The sequence below is a fragment of the Manacus candei genome, unplaced genomic scaffold, assembly GCF_025592945.1.
Source record: "Manacus candei isolate 608988 ecotype Guabito, Panama unplaced genomic scaffold, ASM2559294v1 h1tg000036l, whole genome shotgun sequence".
NCBI lineage: Eukaryota > Metazoa > Chordata > Aves > Passeriformes > Pipridae > Manacus > Manacus candei.
In genome coordinates this window covers 1,617,558-1,636,977 of record NW_026138084.1, presented here as the reverse complement: position 1 = coordinate 1,636,977, position 19,420 = coordinate 1,617,558, and the positions used below count along the sequence as shown (strand labels likewise).

General features: G+C 40.0%; 1 protein-coding gene across 3 annotated transcripts in view; it reads right to left on the bottom strand.

The window, feature by feature from the left end:
* The window catches only part of LOC127473538 (sodium- and chloride-dependent GABA transporter 3), a 96,020-nt gene that overhangs the window by 48,161 nt on the left and 28,439 nt on the right, over window positions 1-19,420 (bottom strand). For all 3 annotated transcript variants that reach the window (XM_051793286.1, XM_051793285.1, XM_051793287.1), the window contains exon 7: window positions 218-352. In XM_051793286.1, the coding sequence (XP_051649246.1) occupies window positions 218-352 (135 nt within the window). The remainder of the gene's footprint in view (window positions 1-217; window positions 353-19,420) is intronic.

Sequence of the window (19,420 nt, the reverse complement as noted above, 5' to 3'; positions counted from 1 at the left end):
AGTTCTGGAGATTCTCATTTATCAACCAAGGTACTTTACAACTCAAAAAGTAAAACACACCTAAGCAGTGATGGATTTAAAGCCTCATCCACATTTCTGAACCTCCAGCTACAAACCACTATCCAGCAATCACCTGTGTGCAAACTTCAAAATCAAGAAACCCTTGCAAGCTTTCCCCAGTCAGAGAGGCAAATAAATCCATGGACCATGATCCTACCTGTGGGTCAGAAAGCCGAGAAATGTCAGGGTACAAGTAGAATTTTATCCCCTCGGAAGCACCTGGTAACGTTACTCCACGAATCAGGAGGATCATCAGCATGATGTAGGGGAACGTGGCTGTGACATATACAACCTAGTGAGAAGAAACAAACTTTAGAGAAATATTTTCTTCCAACTGCAACAAAACTTCAGTTCCACACCCATTTGGCCATTAGATTAAAAAAAAAAAAAAAAAAACAACAACAAAACTCAAGTTCTTTTCTGGTGGAATTTGATGCTTTTGTTCGTGTAGGTGAGTTTTGTCCTCCAACATATTCCTTTCTGAATTCTTTAAGTCTTGTTGGAAAGATCAATACTTTTTTTTTTACAGAGAGATTGGGAAGCTCTCTTTAAGTATATTATTTTCCCTCCCTTGGTGACAAGTGACCAGATGCTCTGCTATTACTATCCCACGTACTATTCCAAACATAGGTACAGGGAAGTGGACTCATAAGAGGAGTTAATTAATTATATGTGTTATAGAACAATACATGGTAATCACTAAACTGTCATCTCATAAGACTGTGTGCCTGTGCTTGAGGAATAAACATTTCAGCAAGCCTAAAGGACCAGTGCTATGTATCTCTCCTTGAGATTTGTTAAGGGAAACTTCATCATACAAAGCACCTTCAGGCAAAATTTCTGAGGTGCTCAAGCCCAGCAATTTCTGTTTTCACAATATGGCCCTTGTTGTTTTTTTTTCAGAAATCAGTTTATTCTCCACATGAGGAATGACTGAGTTTTTCCGGAAAGCTGCAAGAAGTCATGTTTTCCCAAGGAAAAATGGAGCAGACAGTCCCATTTTACAGTCAAAAACCTGAGAGCAGTACCTGGCTGTTCAAACTCAGGGATGGATTCAATGATAAATCCCATGTCACTATAAATATTTCTTTAAATAATAACTACCTTAAAATTAAATCTCCACAATTCTTTATAGCAGAGTAGGTGTAACTATTGTAATGTGAGATGATACTCTTACACATCTGCCTTCCACAAGCCAAAATTACTTAACATGCTGCAAGAAGGGGAGAAATCATTTGGTGAAAAATACAACCCTGAAAAATATGCATTTTAAATTCAAAAGTCTCATGCCTGTGTGAATGAAAGCCATACATCAGAGAATGGACCTATGAAAGTGTTCTTAAACACATTTTCATAACTAATGAGCTGAAATCTGATTTTCAGACCATGCTGAGTATTTAACCCCAAACATGAAATGATCTTGTGGGCAGGTACACCCAGAAATGGAGGAACTTAAAACCAGAAGAGATATTTAGACACTTCACTCTCACTGACTTTAAGCATCTACTTATCTTTCAGGTGCCTTATCCCTTTTGAAAACACAAACCATCATTTTCCCAGGAAATGCAGCCCACCATTATAATCCTATAAGGTCTCAGGCAGCTGAATTGATGAATTCCTAAATCAATACAATGGCAGATGGAAAGCTTTATCCCACTGCCCACATTATTGACTATTAGTGGAAAGGCAAACTGATCCACCTGGCTGAGTTCAAATAGAACTTGTCTCTACACATTTAAGTTTCAAATAAAAACGGATCATCAGGCAATGAGAACTAAAAAAGAAATACCCAGAATGGACATGGTCCTGCTCTGAGTCTTATATTGGGTGGATAGGACAGCGTAGCCACTAATGGTTCTCATGTTTCTGTATTTAGTCCTTTGCCAGCTGGTTTTTTTTTATACTTGTTTTAAATCAATAGTTGCTTTTAATAGAGGGTAGTCAACAGACACATATATTTGATGACATTAAAGGTATTGCACCTGAATATCTGTAAAAACATTTCCTTGTGTGGTGCTTCATCCACCACCCTGGTGTGCAGCACATCTCCTGCTGCCTTGTCCATCCCACCACTGCCCTGAAACGTTTCACCAGAGCCATCAGATTGCAATCTTGCAGAGGCACATTTCTGCCCAGGTTCCTTAGGGCATATTTCCTCACTCAGCTCGATCAAGGAAAAGCCCAAACCACTCACCTCTGTACCCAAGAGAGGTCATGTGAAGGGATTTTTGCAATCCCGGTCTGTAATCCAGGTTTGCAGTCAAACACCTCTGTTTGCTTTTCCAAATGCCTTCCCCAGCCCATCCACACCTTACTAACATTGCAAGAGCTACAACCACAACCTCTAGTATATTTTTTTGTCATCAGGATAGTTCTGCCTCAGCTTTAGAGCATTGAAGACTCTCCCTTCCTTTGTGGTTGCCATGCAGAAAGGGGATATAAATACAGCTCAATTGGCTCAGTATTTCTGGCCATAAATACCAATGCAGATACCCAGAACAACAATGAAAGAGATACCAAGGAAGTACGTGTGGGAGAGACACACCCTTCCCCAGCCAGCTGACAGGGCTGACAACTTACTGGTGTTGATGTTCACACAATTAATGAGGCTGCAAAAGTGCAGCTTGTCTTGCACTGTCACAGGTAAATTCCCTGAGTTCAAAGGGAAGAGAAGGCACCACTTGCAGGCCATGTTGGAGTCTCCCAGTAATTCCATTGCATAGGTTCTCATTTTCTCATGCATTCCAAGAGCTCATGAGGTGAGGGAGGATGGGGTGTTTTCAAAATCAGGGCCATTATTAGTATCATCATCACATCTGTAGGCATTAAAAGTTTCCTGAATTGTTCTCTTTTCTTTCAACACATCGAAGCTCTCTGAATATCAATGTGAACACAACTGTTTCTAATTACACTGCATCCTGTTTTAATTGACTTTAATTGCTTGCTATGTTAATTTGCATCCCAATACTCAAACTGCTTTTTTTAAACCCTTGTCAGAGCAATGCCAACATTGAAGCAGTTGGAAAGAAAATAAAAATTTCTGGCGTGCTGGTTTTTGCACCGAGTTCTCCTTTGCAATGTCGTTGAAAGACAAGTTTACAAAGATATTTAGACATACAAATATGTGGAAAGGCACCTACAGGGACACCTAACCACTCTTAACTCTATTAAGGTGCCTAACTGAAAGTACAGTAAGATCAAAGATCCTGAGAATAGATATTTCATTCGTGAGTTTTAAGCATCAAAGTATAGGGAGCAAGTTGAGTACTGGAAGTTTAAATAGCAAAACTTTGGGAGACTTAGATGTCTGTCTCACTCGACATTAATTGTATAGATATTTAGGTACCTTTGCAATGATTTCACGAGGGAAGCACCATAAAGATCAGGAGAACTGAAGGAGGTGCCAGTTTCAATCTTTCCATACCTAAGTATCTTTAAAGCACAGATGTGTGCACAGGTTCACATGGCTCCTGGGGCTGCTGAACTTCTTACCCCAGATGAAAAGGTGCTTTCCTGAATACTCCGGAAATTTTCCTGAATACCCCAGCCAGGGGTTTGAGTGAAGGTGAGAAAATGAAGAAGAAATACATGATGAGAGGAAGGAGGAAGCCCTGCAAGCAATGAATTGAGCCACAAGCCCACAGAAATCTAAAAACCCCAACACAGATTTCTCTGGCTAAAGCTGCTCCAGAGCACAGCAGCCTCAGGTTCACACACTCCCTCACAGCAACTTCAAAGCAGGAAATAGGAAAAGTAGTGAACTTTAGTCCTTTGCTTGGCTCATGCTGAGAACACACCTGAACTAGAATTCCATGACCAGAACATAACTTTGAGGCTGGGAAGCTGAGGGAATTCTGTCCTACCAGCTGCAATGTTCAAGTCCCTTTGCACTATAGCAAACTGACTGCGCTTTATAAATGGAATAATAGTTCACTTGATGCTTCAGAAAAATCCCAGCTTGCTAATCTCCTACCCCTAAAATCCTCTATTGCTCCATCAGGCTATAAACACAGGTAGTATCAAAGCAGGAATTGTCAGTGATTTGCCTTAAATAATGTTAAATAATGACTGTATATGAACATATATGGAAAATACAACCTGACCCCACACCCCCCTCATCCTTATTTTTCACTGAGTGTTTTCAGCCTGCTGTCATTTAGCCCATGGATTTAGTGACACTGTGACCATGGAGAACCAGACTGAAAGCACCAACATCTGGTGTCTATGTAGACACACTTTGATATCACCAATTTGGGCACGATTTCCATCGAAATTTTAAAAGTAGTCCTACATGCCACAGTCAACCCAGACATCTTGGCTCCACTAATATTTGCCACTTTCACAAATTCTAATGTCCTAGATGTTTAAGAGCAGATGAGAAGGCTATAAAACATTTTGTTTTTCAAATGCCATGGTATCCTGTGAAATGTTCCATCCAGCACAAAGGGGCTTTTGCTGGTCTGACTCTACATACAAATGCCAACTGAAAAGAGATATTTTCTACATTAACTGGATCTACAAGAAAAATTGTGTAAAGCAGTATAAAGGAATTATTTACAAGGTTTTAAAAAAGCATGTCAAAAGGGAGAAAAACATTCTACATTAACCTGTGTTTTACAGTTAAAACTTCATATACAGAAAAAGAAACTAAAAGAAAAACCCAACAGACACCAGGTGAGTGGATTTGTATGACTGGGAGGGGGCAGGGGGATGTAATCAGCAAAATGGCTGTTTTTTCTGTTTTCTCTTGGTGTTTTATAGGCTTATTCAGCATCATCTTCTGTTTGTCATCTTTGTTTATCCACAGAGGGAATCTTTCTCCAGAATAATCTAGTAAACCATCCTTTAACCAGATTGCCTATAAACTGCAGAATTTCTTCTAAATTACTACTGACTCATGTGTGAATGCAGACAGCTTCACTCAGAGCAGAAATAAATTCAAAAACCAACAGCTCAGAAAATTTAATGAGATCTGAGAGCTGAGAATAAGTATCAAAGTAAGCAAAAATCACTGGGAATGTGAGATGAGCCAGAAAATAAGGGCCAGGAGAGGACACTTAGTGAAGGGGTACAATAACCTTGTTAAATGCACACTGATCACAGGAAGCAAAAAATTCTACATGAAATAATAAGAGCAGAAAGGAATATACACTACTAATACCACACCACGCTGAGGTCATTGGCTGGGACACATCAAAATTGGTACCTGTCAAAGCTCTGCAAGGCCTTATTTTTATCCACATGGTGATGAAGCCAATAAACAGGTGACTAAAAGCCTGAGTCACACTAAAACACTTTCTTTTACAATGACATGAAAGCTTCACTCCCAAATTCATTGAGTCACTAAAAACAAATATCTACATTCTATTTCATTTTGATTTGACATCCTTTTTGCTGAATGCGTGGCAGATACCTCTAGAATGAAAAATGCTTTAACAAGTAGAAATCATTATTTAGAAGCTTTAATACCACATTGAAAACGGGCGAAGAAAAAGTTTTCTGTGCTTTTTTTTTTGCAGCAAGGGTTATTCTTTACGTTGGGTCTGACTTTAAACACTTTTCAGCACTTCCCAAATTCCATTTAGAATATTCTGCTTTCAAAAAAAAAAACCTGCCTTCCTGCAGTCAAAAGTTCCAAAAGGAGGGGAAGAAAAAGTATGGTGAAGGGCTGAGCCAGAAGTGCTCTAAAATAGCCTCCACCTGACCAATCCAGGAATACTGGTAAAAAATTGGAAATCAGTGAGAAAGCACCAAAGGCAGACAGCATCCAGGCACTGCAGCAGCTCACATTCCCAGCTCATTGGAGTGAACAATTCCCTCAGATGATGAGCTATTTCTCCCCATAAGTATTCCTTAAGCAGCGTCAAGTTTTCTAAATATTTGTTGCTTGAAACTATTTCCCAGCTAATTACAACAGCTGCTTGCCCAGGACCATTAAAATCAAGATCTGTCTTTGTTCTGCTAAAATTGCTCTTCTAGCTTGTTGGTTCTTTTAATAAGGTCTACAGGCCTCCTATTTAATCAAAAAATATACTGTCTAGACCAAATGCAAAGACGGACTCTGGTATATTTGGGTAAAAATTCTCTAATGAACAGATCCTGCCCCACAACATTCATTTGTGGACTACAAGAACAGATTTTCCCTCCATGCAGACATATTCAGAAAAGCCGAATTATGGGGGCCAGAAGACCCAAAATGCCTATATAACATGTAGAAGCAGATAAAATTATCACATCATTGAAATTAATTATGTGAGCACCTGCATTTAAGCACTAAATAATGGTAAATGCAGATACCCAGATTCTTTCCTGATACATTCACAGCTTAATAATGACCTAATCACTGACAAATAATGTGCCAACAGCTTCTAAAAATGTGGGAGTGATCATAACAGTGGGCTGGATCCTGAAAGAATGTCTTTAAATCACAGTTCCTTATATTTTAAGAATCCACTACAGTCTGAACAGGCCTTGGTCAAATTCATAGTAAAATTTGATTCAAGGCATCAAGGAAATTATAGAATATGCTGATCTGGAAGGGACCCACAAGGATCATTGAACTCCAACTGTTGGCCCTGCACAGGACACCCCAAAAATCCCTGAGGGCATTGTTTAAACATTCCTGGAGCTCTGGCAGCCTTGGGGCTGTGCCCACTGCCCTGGGGAGCCTGGGCAGTGCCCAACCAGCCTCTGGGGGAAGAACCTTTTCCTAAGATCCAACCTGACCCTGCCCTGGCACAGCTCCAGCTGTTCCCTTGGGTCCTAAGAAAAAGTCTCACTTTATTAGAGTAAAGCTCTTAGGAGACTATTTATATGCTTACCCTAAGTTTACAAACTAGTGCAGAGGTTTTCAGTAGTTTTTGGTGACTCTGCTCTGATATGTAGATAAAGATTCACCGGTGAATCCACACTAACTCTGCCAGCCTAAAAACAGGGACACAGCCTGAACTCAGAAAGTGCAAGACTTTTTGGACATACTGTTTCATTAATGCAATTCCATTTTTGCTGTTATTAAATGCTAAAGTAGGAAATCAGGAAGACTTAACTTCCCAGTAGGAAGACTACTACCTACAGTAAATACAACTCAGAGGACTCTCTGGAGCTCAGTGCAATAACCTCCATCCTCCAAGTGCTTCCTCAGCCTCCAAAATTTATCAACATTAATCCTACACTTACCAACTGCCTGAGTGTCCTCAGAGGAGTTACACTGATGAATAAAATAAAGGCTGCAACACTTCTCAACACCAGCATGCCAAAGAGTGTGCTCTCCATTAGTTAGAAAGTGTGTTTATTACACTGTTAACACGCTGCTAATGCAGAAATTCCAACAGTTGTAAACACAGTGTGCCCAAAATAATTCTGTGAAGTGAGTGGAGGTTTGCAGTGTCATTTTTAAATGCAGAAAGTTGCAGAGAACCTTTAGCAAAATGAGCACTAGAACTTGGCAAGCAGACACAGCTCTAGCAGTGTAAATACAAAAGCAGCAAGCTGTGGGTACAATTATTGTCCCTGGGACGTAGAGAGTGGGGTGTATTTTGGTTAAGAGGGGTGTATGTTTTGGTTTTGACAGTTTTTCTAACCTGAAGAGGCTTGAATTGAAGCTGATTATTGAAGTTCATTATTGAACTTTGTTATTTTATCTCCACCATAAATGGGCCAGCCTAGAACTAGAATGGCAAATGAAATAATGGCACCCTGTAACTGTAATGTTTTGGCTTTTTTTTAACAATCAAGTGCACAAAGAGGAAGAGGTGCCCTCTGGTTGTGGGCAGGGAGAGGAGGAAGGGAACCTCAGCATGTTGGCTAAAGCTCATCACTGCAAGCCAAGTGTTTATGTCGAGCTCACATCAAGTAGGGAATTTGCAGAGCCACAAATACCTCGAAATTAAAGACTGCTATTTAATCAAGTAAAAATGAACTTTAAAAAAAAATCAGTCAGGAAGAATTTTAAATATAAATTAGGGCTAATTAATCAACTGAGGGGTTTTTTTTTTCTGTTTTATAAAGGTCTTTAAAATGTTCAAGCTTTTATAAATCAAAGCTGTTCCTCTCCAGAACCTTGCAGGGTTTTCAGACCTCTGAACGCCATCTAGTTTGCTTTTATACACAACAGATACTGATATTAATTACACATATGTACAGAAGCCTTCATTTTGCTTAAAAAATGTTTAATATGGGATGACTAATTCTTCATATAGGACAACCCCACTTCTGTGAAAATAATTTCCAGTGGGTCAGAACTATCCCACAGGAGCACCTGTATTTCCAGTTGTGTTACTGATTTTACACAGGCAAAAATGGGAGACAAATAAGGCACTACATGAATTTAAATTCTTAGTTACTCTAAAAAGACCTTGCAGTTGTCACTGCAGGCACCACTGATTAGGTTCTGACATATTCTAAAAGCATTTGATCTCTAAAGTAGATGAGATGCAAGGGTCAGAACAGGACAGGAGATGATTTTTCCTGTCACTCCAAAACATGTAAGATCTTAAATGTGCAATGGAATTAACTCAGAGTTTTTGGCCAACTCACTCTTCCTACCCAAAGATCAGTAAAGAAAAAAACATAGAGCTTTACGAAAAAAATTGGTTTTTGTTCTGCTTGATTTTCCTCACTTGTCTTTAAAGAAAACCTCAAACAAACAGTAACAACAACAAAAGAGATCCCCCCAAATGAACACCACCACTGATGAAAAAAGGATGCAGTCTGGGAGGTGGATAAAATTCTACAACTAAAAAAAGAGTACAGGTGAGTTTTCCCAGCTAGAACTCCTCCTTCAGGTAGCCACAAAAGGTAAAAGGTGTCAGCCAGCAAAAATCATTATATTGACCAGAGTCTACTATTGCCACGCAGGCCTTGACTGGCAAGGAGATGAGGAGGCACTATGGGCAGCACAGGAGAAGTCAGCAAATAAATGCATGATAATATAAATAATTGCAAATGTTAAACACCTGGAACATCAATACAGTAGGAATGTATTGAAATGTATTTTGAAAACTGAATGCATTTTGAGATGTGGTCTATCAATATTCCAAATTTAATCTTGTCCAGTAAATGATGGGGGGGAAAAGTGATTTGTAAACTGGCAGGCAAAGAAGGTATCCCTGTAGCACACTCAGAGCTTTTCTTTCTTTTGATAATTTTTGTAATCATGGAACTGGAGAAGGCTGAGGTCAGACCTCAGCACAGCCTGCAGGGGCAGAGGAGGGGCAGGGACTGAGCTCTGCTCTGGGGGGACCAGGGACAGCAGCCAGGGAATGGCTGGAGCTGTGTCAGGGCAGGCTCAGGTTGGATCTCAGCAAAAGGTTCTTCCCCCAGAGGCTGGTTGGCACTGCCCAGGCTCCCCAGGGCAGTGGGCACAGCCCCAAGGCTGCCAGAGCTCCAGGAGGGTTTGGACAATGCTCTCAGGGACAGGGTGGGATTGTTGGAGTGTCCTGGGCAGGGCCAGCAGTTGAACTCAATGATCTTTGTGGGACCCTTAAAGCCTGGGATATTCTGTGATTCTGTGAGCTGTCTTGTGTATTGCCTAGATGACCCTGAAAAATCCCTTATAACCAAAACCATGCCATGATTCTACTGGGAGCTACAAGACATTTACAGGATAATAAAGAGCTCATAGTTTATTATTCGAAAAGGTGGGGTTTTGTCTACCCAGAGGATATTCTCCACTGAGGAATATGAGCTCTTGTCACCATGGTGACAGCTGAGAAATGTATTCACCAGAAAGCATTTGCAATACTACTTCTGTGGTATGTAGAATGAAATAGTATAATAAATAGCTTTATCACCTAAGCTAACAAGTCTCCTTATCATCCAGACCCTCATTCTCCACATTTCCATTCCCTATAGCTACCACATATGTTAGGATGCAGTTAGTCACACCTTGGTGAAAGGTTTCTTGCACTGGAACTTCCCTACTAACCAACCTCTAAATCACCTAGGGGCTGACTTGTAGGACACTGGTTTGACAGTGTGATGCAGTTTCATTGTGGTTTTGAGCAGATTTTCAGTCTGAGAAGAAAAGGAAAAATGAGAGGAGTCACATTATAAAAAGGTTAGGCTGGAAGACAGTGTGACTGAAGAGTATGCTGCTGCCACAGATTTATTTTTCTCTTTTAGGCAAATGCTTTGATCTCTCTGCTCTGCCTTCAGCCCAGCAGAGATCCCTGACTGCTCTGTGGGTGCAAAGGCAAGGGCTCAGGGGAATTGAGGCATCTCACTGTTTTCATCCAAGACCTGCTGCACCAAGGTTCTGATCCCAGTAAGGCACTCCAGGAATAAGGGACATACAAACCAAACCACAAAAATCCTCGCTGACCTGAACCACAGTGAGTTGTCTCAAACAGCAACGAACACGTTTTATACCCACAGGAAAGAACTCAGAGAATTTTTTATTGCAGTTAATTAAGAGCAGTGTCTTACTACAACACAACTACCTACTCGTTGTCTTGTAGACATAGAAAGTGTCTACTTTATGTGAGCTTATACAGGATGTTTTGAGTTTTTTCCTTTCTTTTTTTTAACCACAGAAGTGTTTCAACTGCCCAGCAGCAGAAGTGAATAGCAGGTGCAAGGCAGCCAACTCACTCCTGGGGATGTGTTTTAGTTACCAGCACAGCACCAGCAGCTGCCTGGAGCTGCCTTTGTTGCTCGTGTGGCAATTTATTTCATTAAGCTCTCCATTCTTAAGAGGGAGTTTGGATTCACTCCACGTGAGCTGACACTGGGGTGGGATACAGAATTAAAGTTTGTAAATCTCCCAAGGACAGCCTTGTAAACAAAACTTGTACTACAAAGACATCCTCATACTGTAGGTAAAGCCAAAAATCTGGCCTGTGCTGACTGCAGAAACTAAAGAGACCACCTTCCTACTGGCAGAAGTTTGATATAATATAACCTTGGCATCCAGTGCCATGGGGATGGACACCTAAATCTGCTTTGCAAACTGCAAATAATGACCCAGTCCTGAAGCTGCATACATTTGCAGCAGCTGAGGACAAACTACCTGTGTGAGAGTAGGGGATTATATCTATTCCACTTCAGCTGAAAAAACATGGAGTTGAAGCATCATTAAGAGAGTCAGAGCTATAAATGGACATCAGGGCTTGTATTTCTGTATTGCAGTTGAGGGACCAAGGAGATTTCTTCAACAAAAGTATATGAGGTAAAGTGCAAGTAATATTCCAAACACATTAAATTAAGATTCAACAAAAGCAATATCCTCTGGGCACACAGGAAGAGACCAGGACAGGGGCAACCGCAGGGTTTTGTGAAACACAGCTTCATAAAAGCACAGCAGTTGGAAATCATAGCTGGGAGCAGTGTCATGCACCTGAAGGAATGCTGAGCCCTGACACATGTGCATCACCAGTGATCCCAGCAAACAGAACAACTCCTGCTTTGGCTCCTGTTCTGCTGTATGGAATTGTTTACTGATTACTGGTCTGGGGGGAAGAGAATTGATAAGGAAGGGCAAGTTCTGTGGAAGGAGAAAACAACTGTTAAGAGGTTGTATAGGTACAAATGACTTCAACTATCACATTTCTAAAATCTCTTTGTATTTAGTTTTTCATAACGGGCTAAGAATGCCTGGTAAACTCAATGGACAAAATAACCTGCATATGTTACTTTTAGCCAACCAATGCATTTCTCCTATAGAGATACCTCGATGTTAATCTGTGCCTTTTGGCTTCCCCTTTCATTTTGCAGCAAATCTCACTGCATTACCACTGCAAATATCACAGCTGGCCTTCCACACTCTGCCCCTTTCCACCTCTCCCCCTCATTTTTAGACATTAAGTTGACAGACCAGGTGATTTCTCTGTCCAAAAACTCTCCCATCTGCATGTGCCCTGAACTGTCCTTCAGTGCACTGAGACACACTTTTGACTTGCTTCAGCTGTGGGCCAGGGCTTCGATCCAGTCTAAACATTCAGACAAAAGTGGATCTCTGCTGCTAAGGTGCAACTGGTAAGAAATGAGACCATGAAAGCAGGATTTTGATTTAAGCTTAATATTTGATACTTTCCCTGGCTGTCAAACACAAATTTGGTAAAACCACAGAGAGGCACAAATATTTTTTTTCTTTTTTTAACAAATCCGAGATGTCCTTAAATGCTCAGAGCACAGGAGGGTGGAAAAAAATAGTTTTCAAACCTCACACAGAGGAGGAGGAGGAGAGCAGGAATCTGCATGCATCTCATGAATGTTCTACTTTCCCCCTTTGAATACAGAGATCAGTCTTGGACAGAGTGTTAAAGCCTCTCCATGAAGGGCTATTCTTTGCTGTTACTTCAGGCTGAAACAAAAGACACTTCAGGAGATACAATCGTTGCTGCCTAGTTCCTTTTCCTGGGCTCCTACAATGGGCCCTAGTTATTTTTTTTTTTTCCTTCCACACATCTTTCTCTTATTTTTTTTGCTTCTGTCCTTTTACTCCTTCTTTCTGCCTCATTGAATCCATTAAGACCTTTATATAGCCCGCTATTGAGAAATAAATTTTCTTTGGGACTAGTGACTGAGTCTTAACTGCTGGCAAGCAGAGCTTAACTCCTGAGGGGAGGGCAGAGAAAATGATGGGTAAAAGGTATGAAAAGTCCATCTCTGAATTTGGGGTCTTTGAGCACAGTGGATACCTTGCAGGTCATTAGCTCAAGGAAAAGGAACAACCTAATCCTAGCAGTTTTCCCTCTTCTTTCATGCATTAGTCTTGATACCCTGAATTCCCTTTGTGCTCATATTTTCAAGCAGATCAATATACTCTCTTCAGTTTTTTTTCCTTGGTTTAGGTCCACATGCCAGTCCTTTTTTTGCACAATTGTAAATTAGAAGGCACTCTGACATCGAGAGGGAGGCACTGCTACGAAAGAGATGCAAAATTGGGTCCTCTCAAATAATACAAAATTATCCACAGTCAGAAATATAAACACTATTCAGGTCTGCCAATAGCATGATAGATTATTTTAAAGGCACTAAAGCTGGATTCAAACTGAGTGCACTGCACTTTGCCCCAGAACCAGAACAAAAAGCCAAGGTTTGGAAAGAAAGGAGGAAACCTTCAAATCTTGAACTTCTGAGAACTGTATAAATCATTCACAAAATAAAAAGAAATGTAAGCTGAGTGTGTGTGGAGGGGTGTGTGAAAATAATTTACTATTAGTGTGTCTGGATAATGAAGTTGTTTGGGGGATGGACAGTGAAACATCCATAAACCATCCTACACTCTCCTGCAGTGAAAATGGAGGTGGAGGAGGGAGCAGGACCACACAAACAAATTAAGAGGGGAAAGTGGTGTTCAGCAGTGAGAGATGACCCTACACTCAGCCAGCCAGAGCCTGAGAGCTTCTATTTTGCATTTTAAAATTGTTCACATAAGTTCTGGGGATTTTCCTCAACAGAAAAATGCAAAATAAAATGTAACCAATGGTTAAATACAGTTGCAGCTTTATTTTTTTTTTCCTGGTAATACCTAATGCACCTTCCAACAGCTCAGGTGTCTGTTTTATATTGAATTATTCAGGCCTATCAGATTGACAACTTGGGACAGGCAGCCTTCAGAATCACTATAGAATTAAAAATCCCAGGGCTCTCCACCTTTAGTTAAACCTTGCTAAGATGTGGGTGTGAAATAAGTGTGTATTAGTACATTTTGATGGCTATCTCATTTATCCATTATAAATGGTACAGTTTTCAGTGACTGTTCCTGCCCACCACATTGATAGATTAACAATAATGTCAAAACTCCTTACCAAGCCCTTCTTCTATCATTATATTAGGGCTATGTCAAGATGCCCCAGCCAAACAGGCTGTACCTTACTTTTTTCTGTTATGTCTAGGTTTTTAACACATATAATTAATATAGACTTCCAGAAAATGTCTTGACACTCAAGTGGCCCTTCACTGCGTTCAGCTCAGCAAATCAAACTGATCAGTGGAAATAATTGAGTGAGGAACAGTGCAGCACTTCAGAAAAGAACAACAACCTTGCAGTTACAAAATCCATTTCACGGGGCCATAGGATCATTAAGGTTGGGAAAGACCTCCAAGATCCAGTCCAACCACTAACCAGCACTGCTGTGTTCACCACTGAACCATGTCCCCAAGTGCCACATCCTTTGGAACACCTGCAGGGATGGTGATTCCACCACCTCCCTGCCCAGCCTGTTCCAGTGCTCAATCACCCTTTTGGTGAAGATGTTTTCCCTAATATTTAATTTAAACCTCCCCTGGCACAACTTGAGGCTCTTTCCTCTCGTCCTGGCCCTTGTTCCCTGTCTGTCAGGGAGCTGGAGAGGACAGAAGGTCCCCCCTGAGCCTCCTTTCCTCCAGGTTGAACCACCCCAGCTCCCTCACAAAGTACATCTTAAAACCCTCATATTGATCAGAGCTTTAAATGCACCTCAGTAGCCTCTACAAGGCTCTTGTCTAAGTTTTGCATGTAGAGTTTAAACAAAACACTCAAGCCAGGAAAAATCTGGAAGTGCATATGGAATCTAACCAAGTTTGCAAACATCACATTTAGAATGAGACAAGGGGAGAACACTGAAGGTTAAGGCACCAGGCATACACACAGGAAAAATAAAAAAATCAATAGAATAAGAGTTAAATAAGAAATTATGCCACCAGTTGCACATATTCAACCCAATATCCTGCTTATTTGTGGTAGGTAAAGCAGCACTGCTGCTCCTTTGAGAAAAGAAAGTTCTCTGCTTTCCTAAGGTGCTTGTAATTTTGCCACTGGTGTCATAGTAGTAAGTGAAATACTTCAATGAATAATGGAAGTGACAAGTAAAATATCAGAGCACCTCATCCTTTTCTCTTTATGTACAACAACTACATCACCAAGAAAGCCCCCGAGGTCATTTCCAATAGTTTCCAGGGATGGGCTGCAAACTGCCCAGTATCCTTTTCAGAGATGCAAGGGATAACACTGCACTGAGAAATTAGGAGAAAAGCCATAAATGTTTCATGAGGAGATACTGGGCAATCATTAATCTATTATTTTAGCTTTTTGACTTGCAGGGCTATTTAATCAAGAATCTTGGGCAACTCATGTTTATGCAGAGAGGGGAGCTGTGCCAGTGCCTTTTCTCATGGAGCACTTGAAGGGACACAAGCACAGAGAAACCTTCCAGCAGTGCCCTCTGGTCGAGAGAGGAGCTACAGAGTGAGAAGGGGTAGGAGGTGACAGACAGAACCATATTAATGTCAGAAGCTTCATGAGGCAGCATGCAAAACATTTCCAAGGTCGCTTATGAGCTAAAAAATATCATGATTTGTTTTAGAGCAGCATCCCCAGCTTTTAGCTCCGGGTCTGCAACATTCCTGATCTCCCCTTCCAGCAGCACCCTCGGGATTTCTCAGCCTCTCTTGAGTTGGAAAGCACATCAAGTGGGGAAACAACATAACATTAACACTTTCTAATAGCAGGATGAGTTCTCAAACAGAAAATTACTCTTTCGAGCAGCATGACTTTTTTTTTTTTCCCTTTTTAATAATAGTGATGACTTTATTGTGAGTCAGTCAGTAGAAAAAAAACACCCCATTTTTATTTTCAGTTCCTTAAATTTAACTGTCAATTACAGGAATGTCATTTGCTGCAAAATGAAGCTTCTACAGGTGGTGAAGAAAGGGCTCCAAATTGTTTTAAAACATTTCAATACACATATCACATGTGTGATGACATGCTTGAATTCTGGAGGTTTTTTGCACTTTCTTGAAGGCTTCATCACATTGAAAAACAAATCTTGTTTGGGGGCCTATGGAAGGATTTCAGCACTATTTCTAGTCAGGATTGAAAAAATTATTCACCTGTATTATGGCTTTGGTGTTTTCCTTTCTTTTATTTTTATTTTTTTTCATAAATCTGATTTTCTTACTACTTCGTGCAGCTTTCCAGTGAGTAAGCTGATCCTAATCCTAAACAGTTTTTGAGTGAGTCTCAAACAGAGGGATGTTTTCTTTGTTTCTTTTGAACTTCAGGGAACTGAACACCAAGAATGAGAAAGGATCAAAAGATTCAGAAGTAAGAATAGAATAATATTCAGTGATTACTGAAGTCTGTCTTTGTGGGACGTAGATTAGTTCCAGAAAAATTTGAGGGATGGATCCCTAAGAGATTTTTCCCTCTTTAAGATGATCCTGGTAATGTGGGAAGGATTTCTCATCACATATTGGCCAGCAACCAATGGGCAAGTACAAAACAATGTGGAAAAACTATTTAGGATTAGCTCTGGTACAGGATTATCTTTATGATACTAATTGGAACACATTCAAAAAGACCCCAAAATTATATGAGTGTTGGTCTTAGTGGTCATACAAGCAGTGTGATGTTCTAACACTAAACAAAATCCTGACAGTACAAACAATGTTCTTTTAACACTTCAAATCAGAATATGCTGACTTTGTGTTGAGGCATAAAATGACAAAACCTGACCTACAGTTTTACAACAGACATTGAGATGTCTGTGGGTGGGGTAAAATGTTCTAATACCCATAACTTGAAAATTATAGCAAGACTGTGGGTTACTTTTTAACACATTTGATTCAACCCTTCCTCATCTGCAGAGCAGGCAGAAGTACTTCTCCTTTATACAGCACTGAGCTGAAGCACATCATGCTTTGAGAATATAAAGACATGAGCAATTTTGTTCAGTTATCCCATGCCTGTGTGACACACTAAATACTGATCAGATGTCATTCCCACTCAGGAATAGGACAGTGATGCTGTCTAGGGAAAAAAACTGGATTTTTTTTTTTCTTGAGTTTATTAATTTAGCTTGTTAATATAGAAGTATTTTCAAGGCAGTTTGTGGGCATTGATAATTAGAGACACTTAAACCCATGCTCTGTGGTATAACAGATGATACAAAAGCAGGGGTTGATTTGGAGTGAATAACAGAAATATAATGAGGTATTAAAAAAGGAGGATAATTCAGTAAAAAAATTAAATATTGGAATGAACCCCCATGTGGGCAAGAAGTGATTAATGTCTCAGACCATGAGGGAAATTAAGCACTGGAAGAGGTTGCCCCAAGACATGAGAAATCTCTGAACTTGGAGGATTTTAAGGTGCAGCCAGTCAAGCACTAAGATGACTGTTCCAAGGTCAGTGTTGAACTTTCTCTGCCCAAGAAGCTGGACAAGACACATTCCAAGACCCCTCCCAACCTGCACAATTTAGTGATTCTGTAAATGCAAGTCCCTGACAGGGTTTTCAAAGGAGGAATATCAGCAGAAGACAGGGGTGTGTTGATGCATCCCAAAAGTAACCAAGATTCTTGGGCAGGAAAGGAATGGGCTGGTGAATAAGACAGACTTAAAATGCCTTTCTGAGTCCAGCTGACTCCTCAAGTCAAAAGGAATTAGGCAAAAGTTGCTGTAAGTGAGGTGTGACTATGAGCTCAGTGGAATGATCACTACCTGAAAAAGCTCTCATATTTTTGTGAAAACAAAAAGAAAAAAAAGAAAATATTAAAATTACTTCCTTCAGTAAGCAATTTACGAAAAATACATTACCAGCTTCTGGTACTCCTCTGTCAAAGTTTAAAGCACGAGGATATTTAGTTAAATTAAAAAATGGCTAGTCAAGATCCATAAAGGAACTGGTCCCCTTATACCTGAGGATTTTACTGATGTTAGATGTTAACAAGGCTCAGCAACTATGTAGAGATGTACATTATAGGAATACTCAGAATTATCCTGGCTAGCAATCAAAAATGTTTTAGAAAAATAAGATACTAAACCAAGCCCTAATAATCACAGACTGGAACAATAATTTAAACCTTTAGCAAATTAACTTCCTGCAGTCTTCTGCACAGTTCTTACCTCATCTTTGGAAGCATTTGATTCCATCTACTGAAAACACTTCTCCACAAGATGGATATCAGAAAGTGATAATCTTGGCAAGTTGCAACACACACATCACATTATGATAACTTTACATTGTTGCATTTTTCCCCTTTGAATTTGACTTTCTCATTCAAAGACCCTGCATTTTGCATCTGTGCAAGGTTTTCAAAGTGAAAGCCAGCATACAGATAACCAAGACTGGATAATTAAGGGCAAAAACCTCTGAAAAGGCACGGATGTATTTCACCTGAAAGCTGCCAGAATCACCTGAAATGATTCTGATGTTCCACATCTGTTGGAATGTAAAAGCTGAAGTGCTTTGTGAGAACAGTAATGAATTTCAAGAACAGTAATGGCAAAGTTTGGAACACCTTGTTAAGAGTGTCATAAGCACTTCAGTTGGAGTTAAACTTTATGTTACACTTAACATATTAAATATCTTAAAATATGAAATATTGATAGTCTGAGGAGATGAGTTTTGTGATAGTGCTGGTTGGAAAAGGATGGGTTTATTTTATGAAAGCTTTTAAGGCTGGGGGTTTTTTTTCCACAATGTGTTAGGATGCAGAGTAAAAAAAGGAAAAAGAGTAAATCCACTTCTGGGATATTTCAGAGAGCACAACGGTGTGAAGATGAATCTCTCTCTCACCTTCTCCATTACCCTTCTGTTTCCCTTGTCCTCTTTCTCTCCATTCTGTCCCACAGACACCTTCCTTTGAAAATGTTTCCAAAGGTGATAAAACTTGGAGTATGCTTTGAATAAATTTGTTGATTCATTGAAATTATTCAATCCAGTTAAAGTATATCACTAATTTAATAGGCTGGTCTAAACCTACTTTTATTATTATGATAAAAAACCCAGGAGTCAATTTTAAATGTTTCCTGGAAATGAGCATGTAATTAATTCAATTTAGAGGGAAGGGCTATGATTGGATGAGCTTAAATATGAATTTTAGAAATGCCAATATATCAGAAATGGAAAGTGCAGCCCAGAAACCTGCTCCATTATTTATATTTTGGAACATTTAGTTCCTTTTTAGCATCCACAACACCTGATTGCTGTCTCTGTATAGTTGGTCTGGGAGGGCAGTGGCATGGCACAGATTTCCAGTAACTTTGGCTGCAATAAGTGGCAAAAACATTAAAATTCTTAAATACATCTAAACAGTAAACTTACGTCCAGGGGAAAAAAAAAAAAAGCATTGCTGGAAACAAATTGTAAAAATTTGTAAAAAGCTTCCTTTACTAATTACAGGAATGGAACTGGAAAAAGAAATGATCAATATTGGCTAGGAAAGCCCCTCACTGCATATTACTTGACCTTCTGCACAGGCAGACTGGTGAACAGCACAGTGTATCCTAAGGGATGTGGGAATCCACCAGTCTGATTCCTCAGGGTCTTGGAAACAGAACTGCTGCTCGTGTCAAACTGATTTAAAGAGTGCAAATGTTTGATGGGTATAACTCTTACAGAGCCCTGATCTAAATTTTTTAAGCTTGAGGCCTC